The sequence below is a fragment of the Limulus polyphemus genome, unplaced genomic scaffold, assembly GCF_000517525.1.
Source record: "Limulus polyphemus unplaced genomic scaffold, Limulus_polyphemus-2.1.2 Scaffold2259, whole genome shotgun sequence".
Taxonomy (NCBI): Eukaryota; Metazoa; Arthropoda; class Merostomata; order Xiphosura; family Limulidae; genus Limulus; species Limulus polyphemus.
In genome coordinates this window covers 171,181-182,654 of record NW_013667869.1, presented here as the reverse complement: position 1 = coordinate 182,654, position 11,474 = coordinate 171,181, and the positions used below count along the sequence as shown (strand labels likewise).

General features: G+C 32.5%; 1 protein-coding gene across 1 annotated transcript in view; it reads left to right on the top strand.

Moving 5' to 3' along the window:
• Window positions 1–1,525: 1,525 nt before the first annotated feature.
• The window catches only part of LOC106466442 (galectin-9-like), a 15,339-nt gene continuing 5,390 nt past the window's right edge, over window positions 1,526–11,474 (top strand). Inside the window, exons 1-2 of the mRNA XM_022394443.1 lie at window positions 1,526–1,673; window positions 4,734–4,822. Coding sequence (XP_022250151.1) covers window positions 1,650–1,673; window positions 4,734–4,822 — 113 coding nt within the window. The 5' untranslated portion in view covers window positions 1,526–1,649. The remainder of the gene's footprint in view (window positions 1,674–4,733; window positions 4,823–11,474) is intronic.

Here is an 11,474-nt window from a genome sequence, read left to right as displayed (position 1 = left end):
CACCAACTTTCTTATTCTTCTATGATCTATTAATTCTCCTGTCATACCAGTCAATTTAAATTTCTTAAGTTCATGATGCTTTTAATTTTATCTCTTATGCTCTTTGTGAGCCAACCTGTTTTTTTACTTGCAGTTGCCTTTTTCTTTCTATAAGGAATATGTTTACCATAAATATTTAAAAATTTTCCCCATCTGATCAGTGTTTCCAAATAATTCAGTTGCCCAATTCACAACAGATAATTGTTGTCGCATCCCTTCAAAATTAGCTTTTTTGAAACTTGTAACCAAAATATCATTATTCCTTATCTCCATATGCACCAAAGCATTAAACCTAATAAAGCAATGATCACTTGCACCCAGATGTTCTTCAGTTTCCACCCTCTCGATCATTTCTATATTTGAAGTCGAAATTAGCTATATGAGACTACCACACTAAAAAGCTGATAATACATTGTAACATATTGTTACGACAGCGGAAGTCACGTGACGCCGGGAGCATGCGCGCTGGAGTTTCTAGAAGGATCGCAACTTATCGGGGAACCTCACGAATGTCCCAGCGTTTGCTAGACGCCCTCTTTTTTAGTATATAAGCCGGGGATAGATTGAAGAGATATAATTGAGTCAAGTGAGCAGTAGGCACCGTAAGTAAAGTGTGTGAATCGCTGTGAATTATAGCGTGTGTTTATAAAAGTAGTTAAGTTAAAGTGACTGTGGAAATTCTGTGTATTACAAAGTTGTATCGAGAAAGAATAAACTAGTTTTAATTAAGAAAGGACCTCGTATCGCTGAAGTTCCTCGGAAAGAATCTATACCGGAAATTAACAAACGACCAGATACGTAACAATATCTTATTTGGGGTATATTATTTGTCAACGGAAAATGTATAACCCGAATGCTGAAAATGTCCATTTTAATAAAACTTTAAACTTTAATATTCTGTTAAAGATGCTAAAATTTTAATCCAGATTTTGTGCTTTGTTTTTAATCACACAGTCTAGCAAATCCTGATAATTCGGTATAAGGATATAATCTCTATATCTACATGCGCAACTAATGTGTAAATCTTTACTATAATCATTGTAAAGTTTGTAATTTATGAAAATTCTAGTTTGGATAAATACATTTAACAAAACTTGGGCGGTACGGTGTTTATCCCATAATCTTGATCATAATAATCCCGCTTCATCACCCCACTCCCCTCAGTGGTACAGAGGGACGTCTGCGGACTTATAGCGCTAAAAACCATTTCGATTGCTGTGGTGGGCAGAACACAGATAGCCAATTTTGTAGCTTTGTGCTTAATAACAAACAAACAACAAATTCTTTGTTCCTCTTATTTTATATCCTCAGCCCTGATCAGTTGATAACTATGTATTATTTTTTGATATTATAATATTTATAGGGTTTATTGGTATATGGATAAAGCAAACTAAAAAAATAAGGGACCTTACTTTGATACTAGTATTTTTTTCAAAAGTTCAAAATATTTCGTATGTACCAGTTTCACGTAGAGGGCCTCCGGTTACAGATATCTTTGAAAGGGCTACATTTTGGTGTTTCACCCAAACATCTGCTAATTTTGATTGATCGTTGAAATTTGTATATACCATTGTGTTTTGTTATAACTGGGATTTAATTCTACATCAGGGATGGACGTACCTATTCATAATCCAGTATGTTAAACATTTATTTAGTAATTTACTTAGAGTAATTTCCTTTTAAATTGAATATACTTAAATAATTTACATTATAACTATAGTATAACTATAACTTATAAAGCGGTTAAGCAAACTGGCAGCGTACTGGTAATTACATTTTTAATATGATAATATGTTTGATAACTGACTAAACCTGTACAACTTACGACTATAAGTAAAACTAAAACTTAAAAGTAACGAATAAAGACCCCTAAACTTTAGGAATAACGTTAGACGTTAAAACTTAAACTGTTATTGCGTTAAACTTAAACTTAATGTAAACAATAATGATAACAGAATGATATGGTAATGGGATTGGCAATGGTATTTACATTTGGTAATTATTAACGTTTATTTATAAATTATAGACAGTGATGATATTGATAATCAAGTTAGTTTTTGGAACACGAATTTTGTTAACACTAATACTAGTAATACAATACTTTTTTTTTTTAACTTGAGTCGAAACCAAACTCAGCCTACCAGTTTTGTTGTCATCTGCTGATTTCCCTTTTCAAAGTTGTCATTTTTCATTTTTATATTAAAATATTTTTTCTTTCTAATAATACAATACTGTTATAATATTGTAAAGTTAAACAAGTCTTGGAATTGAAGTTTTGGACAATACTTGACACAGTTTAACTTTAAATGCATGAGTTTATATAGTTGGTTATATAAGTTATATATAAATGTTAAGATGTTGAGTTTAACTTCTGCATAAGCTAACATATACTTCAGTATTTATTCAAATTATTGACCATTTGCCCAGATTCCTAACTTATCAATCATGCTCAGTGTCTCTCTCTCATTTACATTGACCATCTCTGCAGTATATTGTTACAATGATATAGATATAAGAGGTAATAGATATGATTTCTTTTCCACTCATGTTCCAATATGCTAAACAAAATGAAATAAACTTATTAAAAATAATGTTCAGAGTTTGACCCCCTTCCAATTTATAGAACAAAGTAATTGTGGATGAAACACAAAACAGTGCTTTTTTTTATGGTCATTCACTATTTTATCATTGTAGCTAATGCAATTGTTTCAGTGCAAATATCACTGCAAATGTAGTTTAAACAAATAAAATGTCTTACTCAGAAAATCACCTATTATGTCCTATGTGATTATATTTGACAAACATTACATGAAAAATATATAATACATTTTTGAATGATGACATTATAGTATTTATGAATGTTTATGATATATATTAACTACAATGACATTAACTATTATTGTTCTGTTATTATCAATCTCTAAGTACTGTTAATAATGATCTTAGAAAAGTATGATTCATTACAGGTGATAGATCATGATCTTAGAGTAGAATAACACTAGGTATGTATAATAATAATTTATTACTATGACGTCTCCCACACATATTCAATATTGGACCAGTGGTGACATAGTGATTAGCATACTGTACTGTAGATATAAGATCTACAGTGCATGGTTTATGTCTTGTACCACAAAAAAGTCACATTCTGCACTCTGGGGCTGTGGGTGATTTACCAAGGGTCCAAGGACACCAATATTGCAATATGAAAGTGTTAGTTTAGAGAAAGGCCACAAAGTTGATTCACAAATTAAGAAACCTGCTATATCATGATTGTCTAGGCAAGTTGGAATCTACTAATGTTGGGTCATGTGATATTTATGAATGACCTGTTTGGAGCAGTTTGTGGATCCATATGTTGCTAAAGACAAATATACTCAAAGTAATGCAAGACCTAAATGACTAGCATATTATTCAGGGTGACATAAATAAGTTAAAGTATCTGTCAAAAAAATGGTAGTTTCCATGTAGGTGCTTGAAATGGAGTTTGAAGAATCCACGAAAGACAATTTTTTGAGGAAAACAGGAGTATTTGTAATATATCAAATAACTACATTACTTCCAGGTACAAAAAATTGGAAGGTTTATTAAACACAAGTTTTTCAAAATATGAAACACTAATGATAAAGTACCTGGACAGGATTCTGTAAATAAACAACTTAATATCCAAATGCAAAAAATAATGTTGTTAATATCAAAATCACAAAATGATAGCAATAATAATGAATATGGAAAAAAGAACTAGTAGAAGAAAAAGGTAATTTGTAATATTAATAACAATATTAGACACTTCTCAGAGAAATAGTCACAAATAAAAGATTAAGTGTGTACATGCAATAATATATTTTAACAAGTAAAGTATTTATCACAGTTTCACATATTTCTAGCCTAACACCCCTCTCTCTTGCTAGTCTAACTTGAAATCTTAATATCATTTATTTCTTGCCAAACCGTGAAATCACATGTCACATGGATAAATACTTAACATTTGTTTTACATAATCATAACTGAAAATAAATAGAAATTGCTACCTCTCATATTGTTGGACAAAACTTTGAACTTCAGTATATTATGTTGCTGGTCACAATCTTGCAATTTAATAGTTATGGTTTAGAGAAAGGTCACAAAGATGGTTCATAATATATGAAACCTTCTATGTAATGATTGTGCAGGCAAGTTAAGTATACTAATAACTGCATATAGATGCAAGAGAAGTGATAAATTATAAGTGTTAAGGACCCTCATTCACAGATAAAGTTGGTTACAAATGGTACATACAGAAATATAAGATGGGTCTCACTCAAAGCAATTCAAAAGTAATATACACATGTGTATCTACACATTTTCACAAATGTATTGAATAGCCTATTAAGAAAAGTTATGAAAAGAGACATTAAGCAGCTTCAAAATCAAACTGGAAAGACTAGAAATATAACCCTTCAAAGTTTTACTAACAGAATATTAACACATTAGTATGTAAGCATTAGTTTACCTGTTTAGGATCAAAGTGTACCAAGGAAAATACTGTAGATAGTCCTGTATAGTGAATAAAGCTTATAACTTAAGCTTAGTCATTGAAAATAGTTCAATTTTTTAGTTATAAGTATGTAGACTAAACATAAAATATAATTAACCATTCTGTATTTAAAACAGAATTGTTTTGAAACTTATATATGCCTTTTTCTTCTATGTAGATAATTCCCTATGTAGGGGCTATAGTTGGTGGGATGTATTCTGGTCAACTGGTAAGGGTACACGGTGTGTCACATCCAATGGCTCATTGGTAAGTAAAGCTGTATCACTAAATCAAATCAGACTTCTTATATACATGTGCTTTTTTTTTAAGCTTATAATATTATCTGCAACGATTAAAGAAGGTAGATAATTTTAAAGAATGTATTAGTGCTTAAAACTTAAGAAGGCCTTATATTTCAAATGTAGTTGTTGAAGTTCAAGTATTATTGATATCTGCTTTCCTAATTTATAATGAGGAGAAAATGCTGAATGTTTATCTTTTGTTTTGACTCACTGTTTTAGTTAAACTAATTTTGGAAACACCACACCCTCATCATCAACCCCAGGCTGAGAGAGAACAATAGATGAAGATTAAGTTTTGTTTAAAGATACTAAAAAAACACATTTAACTATAATGTTTAATTTTTATAAAACATTATTAAACCAGTATAGTTTTATTGTTCATTCTTCCAGTCTTTCATAGGTTTTCAGTCAGCTGGTTTTCTTCTGGATACATGCATTACCTTATAGTCTGGCATGTGATTAGAAATGTCAGAAGTGATTTTTAATGCCATTTTGTTATACCTTCAAAACATACTGATTAAGAATGAAAAATTACATCTTGGCACCCTTGAAGAACTAGAAGATGGCCACAAAAACACAAATTGTTATACAACTGTTTCTGTTTGTGCTAAAGCTGTATTTGGTGTTTACATATGATTATATTATTTATTTGGAAATGTAATAATGAAGAAACCAACAACTTGGTATAGTCCATTGTTACTTGGATATATATGGTAGCATACTAATTGAAAATATTTCCCTGGTTTTCCATATATTTGAGCTATCAAATAAAGATACATTTTGACATTTGTAGGTCTGGAACAGACATTGCTGAATGAAGGTTTGAACCTTTGATAGTACTAATTTGCATATCGTGAAATACTAATCGCCATTTCACAGAAAAGATAGCTAATACAGCACTGCCGAAAAGGTTTTCACACATGCATCAAGAATTTGAATGAAACATCTGTACTTAATAGCTTTTACTGTGCCAGTCTATAATACAATTAGTATTAGATCATACTCCTCCATTAACGGAAGGGTAACACATCTTTTAAGCACAGTACTCCACTTGAGCTGTGTTCAGTCATGTTATTCTGAATTACAAAATATTTTGAGTTGCAATTATTATTTTAACCTTCGGTTACCTATTTGACTTGTTGTCTTTTTTTCCAATTCATTTTTTTATTTGTGCTCACAAAAAGAAAAAAAAAAGAGAAGGTATCTTGGATCATTTCAACTCTGTTTTGCTTATCCATATCTAATTCTTCCCAAAGCCCAGACATTGCTCAACAGGAGATGTCTTCTACTATTTCAGTAGCTACTGGAGGTACTCTGTCAGCTAGCAATGTTACTACTTTTGTGTACCAAGTGACTGGTTCTACTTTACATTTTCACCGTATTCTTTTGTTGCTTCAGTTAACACTATATTGTTTTGTTTTTGATGATTTTGACCAACTGCTCCTTCCACCTCTTTGTATTTCTGGTTTCTCTCTCTCGAATGAGGATCAGGTAACCAACTTTGTCCCTTACTACTTTAATCACACAAGTATGTGACATTTTTTCTCTTACTACAGGTTTTTTTGTTGATTTTTAAACTACCTTGTTGCATGAGCCTCCTTTGCCTATTTTTTCCCTTCTCCTAATATTCGTTTTCGTGCTGATTATTTTTTATCTCTGCTTTGTGTCAACCCCCAATTGCCAAATTCTCCCATGCTATGAGAATATTTTCCCATGGTTGAGATTCTTCTTCTTTTTTCAAGTTTCAATCCCTTGAGTCTCTTCTTCCAGCTTGGAGACCTTCTTCTCTTACATTTTTCCTCTCTCGCCCTCAGTCATTTTATCTTCGTTGTTCATTTGCTCAACTTCTTCGCTAATTGTCTGTGCTTCATTTTCTTCTTGATGCCTTACATTAAAACCTCTACAACTCTACAGGGGAAAAGTCAAACCTACCTGTTATCCACCTTGGCCTTTATTTCTTATTATACAATGTTCCATTTAACATGGTTTCTTTGTTTCTGGGACTTGCTTTGTTTTAGTGCCTTATCTTTTTAAGTTTGATTCTCTCAATCTGTCTGGGACCTCTATTTAGCACTCTTCCTTTGAGATAAGTCTTGGGGGAGTTCCTTGTACATTGAAAACTAGCTGAGGTGGATCATCAGTACTCATCTTTTATCACTTTGGTTTCCCACTTACTTTGGTCTAGGCGATCCTCCTAGCAGGTTTCTCATCTCTGGAAGTCTCATTCTCTTCTTACTTTCCAATTCCCCTTCTCTCAAAGGGAAAGGCTATTGTGGTCATGCAGGTAACTTGTGTCTGGAACTGTCCCTCAGCTGTGGTCTTCTGGGAGCTTTTACCTCCCATTTTGCACACCTGTGAACCCCTTTTGCAAAAGATCATTGGTTTGCACAGATGTTTCATCGGGATCTTTCCTGACTTTTAATTTTCTACCTCCTCTCTCCCACCTCTCTGATCCTTTGTGTTTTCTGCACCTGAAGAAGTGTGTATCTTCTCTCTGAGAAAATTAACACCAAGGAGCAGGCCCTTGATCCCACTCTTGGATTTTATTTCCACATTTTGGTTATTTCCAAGAAGACAGGAATTGGCAATTTATCATAGATCTGTTACCCTTGAATCAGTTTCTTTTCATTCCTCAGTATAAAATGGAAAGTATTTCTCAATCTGAGGCAGGTGTTCTATCCCAGGTTGTGTATTGCCAGTGTCAATGTTTCAGATCCGTTGCATGATATTCTGATACATCTGACCACCCAATGCTTCCTCAATGTTGTCCATAACAGTCAGATTTTTTCAATTCAGGGCTCTTCCCATTGAGTTGACTATAATCTCGTATGTTTTCAATGAAATCCTGAAAGCCACTTTCATTAAGCCTATATTTCCACTAACATATGGAAGACTGGCTCCTTCTTGCCATTTCCAGAGAGGTATCATTTGCTGTGGCAACATTTCTTCTTCGAGAGTTGTCTTGTTTGGGTTGGCTCCTCAAGCTTTCCAAGATAGTATTGATCCATCCCTAGTATCTTTTGACAACCCTGGCTTCTCTTGAGCTCTTTATTTATCTTGTACATCCAGTTCTCTTCCAAACTGGAACATCTTTTTTAGTTGTTAGGGCTCGTATGTATCCTCCATTCAAACCATCAGCCACCTGTTTCTAGTACCATCTTTCTCTTAAGATGTATTTTCTTCTCACTTGCAAGAGATATCACTCTGATATTTTTGTCTTGGTTGCCTTCACAGGGACAGGTTGATTTTAATCCCAGACCTCTCCTTCCTTCCCAAATGTTAGGCTGCCAAGGAGCCATTCCCTTTTTTCTCTGTTCCAACCTCAGTCATTTGCTTTGTCCTGTTCAGGAAGTTCACTGTAATTGTACTGCTTCCTTTCAAGATAATCCACTGTATTTTCTTTAAGTTCTGAGTTTCCTCTTCTTCCCTTATCTACTTCAAGTTTGACCAATTAGGTTTAACAACTCATCTGGCTTGTCTTTTCCTCCATTGGAAATTACACTTATCATCTTTTTCATGTAATTTCCCATCACGTTTGTCACCTTACAGCTTCTCTTCGTCCCTATCCATTGAATCTCTTGGATGAGATCTTTCAGATGGAGATGTGGATGACCCCCAGTACATTTGTGTTGTATTACTTTTACCACATTGTGGTTTTTGCCTTCTACCCATTAGTACTATTTAAAAAAAAACAAAAAAACTAGACACAAAGGAACCCATGACATGCATGGTGTTGTGTCACAGGGAATATTTCTCTCCCCTAAAATCTGCATCAAGGATGGAATAACAAAGTGTTGAGCCTGCCTTCTGTTCAGGTGGGACTGCTTTGACAGTACCTTCCAAGCTGTATTAATGCACCCCGCCCCCTGCTATCCCACGTGGCTAATTCATTCTGTCCCTATTCATTGTAACCTATTACACAGGCTCTCAGTGTGGGACCTTATGCAGGTTATAAATAAGTCCTGTTCAGTCTACACATATTCCTGCTTTTCTACTCTGTGTAGATTTCTCCCTCTCATTGTACTTAAAGCTAAATTAGAAATCAGCCTCACGATCAACAATCACACTAACCTAAATCTCCCAAGTTGACCAGACCTTGTGTATCTAGTTAGCTATACTGATTGTTAGATTAATTTTTAGTTTGTTCCGATCAGAAGTTAGTATAGTTAATTAAATATATTTTTCTTACATTTCAGTATATAAAGATTATACTGCATTGTTCCATCAGTTAGGTACCAGTGCTGTTAATGATAGCTTTGGCCATAATATTATACTAACAATGCAAAACAATCTCTATAATGAAAGCATAATAATAGAAAATGATAAAATTAAAGAGAAATAACATAAGATTTATTAAATCATATAACCAATATTGTTAATGAAAGTAACAATAAATAAATAATATAGTATAGTATACCTTATTTGGGGAACACAGAAACATTAGCTGTTGGCTTACACTACTTTTGTAGTTAATTTTTTTAAAAAATCTAACCTAACTTAACATGCCTGATTTTTTTTCATTTTCCCTATCATATTTTTTGACCAACAGAAAACTCATTAAGCCACTCCTATTGCTAATGTTAACAGATTTATGACAACACATATTACTTTTAAAATTTTATCAATTAGTAGCATTAATTTTCCTTTAGTACAACCCAAAGCTAGTGTTTATGAATATACAATAAGAATTAAGTAAATGAAGGAATACAAAAAATTATCCTTGAAAATATAACCATGTTAAAGTAATACAAAGAAAACAATATGCTGAACATATAATGTGTGTCTAACACTATAACTCTTAATTCAGGTAGTCTTTGATACTTAAATGCATAAAACTGGCTACAACAAGTAATAAAATATATTAAATCTTCTGTAAAAGTCAAAAAGAAAACTTGTTAAGTTTCAAGAATTTTCAATGAAAATAATGAGACTTACAAAAGAAAATTACAGCACTTTTTAACATGATAAACAAAATAATTATCAAAAAATAATTTAACTAAAGTAGTGACATAATTTCATACTATATACAAATCTGTTATAAAGCTAATATTAACTATATATATATAAAACTAGCGAAAGTACCTGGCTTCATTCGGGTTATTAGGTTGATATATTCTAGATGACTATGTCAGTGTGTATTCTGAACCTATTTTAGCATAGAGGAACAGTCAAAAATATTTGAAACATTTTTATTTCACAGAAACATTCTATGTGTTTTTTTGCTAGCTTGCTTCATTAAAAAAGATGCACATTTGCATGCATATGGATAAGTAATGATACCTAGGTACACACCTTCTTGGTCCACTTAATATTTTGTAATATAAGGAACCACTTTTTTATGTGGTTTTTTTTTGGCTACCTTGCCTCATTAAAAAGATGCACATGTATGCACACATGTGGAAAATTAATAATACCGAATTGCACATCCTCAGGGTCCACTTAGTATGGGTGCAGAATTTCAGGTTTCTAGGTTCTTTTCTCTTGGAGCTATATTCCCTCTTCTTTTTTATGTTTTTTTGCTAGCTTGTCTCATAAAAATATTCATGCGTGCTCAAGGATAAGTAATAATATCCAGGTGCACACTTTCAGGGTCCACTTAGTATGGGTGCAAAATTCCAGGTTTCTAGGTTCTTTTCTCTTGGAGCTATGGGTATTGCACACACACACACACACACATACACATAGATAAGAACTTAAACTAACAGAAGGTAAAACAATGGTCAATATACTAAAGAGGTTCACTATTACCTTAAACAATATTCAATGTAATTATAGTGTGGATGTAAAAGTTTTTAAAGGTTGTGCTGTTCTAAACAAAAATATTGTTGAATTTCCAAAAGAATTGAATGAATTGTGTATTTAAAATGCACAGGAAACCTTGTTTGTGAAAAATGAGAGAGTTTACAAAATGTATTCACAAAATCTTACAATAAGGAACAAATTATATTCTGAAAATAGTAAATATTGTAATATAACTTATCTGGAATATTTGTAATTTGGAATGAAAGTTTATAACTTCAAAGTTGGAAGTGTACACTTTATTGAAGACTTTAAACTTGTGTTCAGTTACTGATGATAATATCTAAATCCAGATAGTTTGTTTTTAGTCACAGATCTTTTTTTCTAGAGTGAACTTTGGTGGATAAATTTGTTCAGCTGTATCTAGAAAACCTTAATAATTCAGGATAAGAATATCATCTATGTATCTGCAAACTTTATTTGTATCTTATTTTAGTTTTTGATTGGTATTTGCTATAGCTTTTCTATACAAATCTGTAATCTAAAGACAACCTTATTTGGACACCTGCTCATGGTACCTGAGTAGATGTGCCTCATTTGGTCCTGCTAGCTTGTAAGTGGGGATGTGAACACAGTTTCAAACACAGTACTCCCAGGATCTAGAGGGGGGACCAGAGGCACAACATTTGATGCCAGATTTGAGTTCAACAACCCTGAAGACATTCCTTATCTTGACCTTCTGGCTACATTTTAGTTCCCTCGGCACTAAAAATACAAACAAATGGTTAAAAATTGATTTAAGGTGAAAAGAATTAAAATATATAAAAAAATTCAGCTAAGTGACCTATATATATATATATATATATATATATATATAT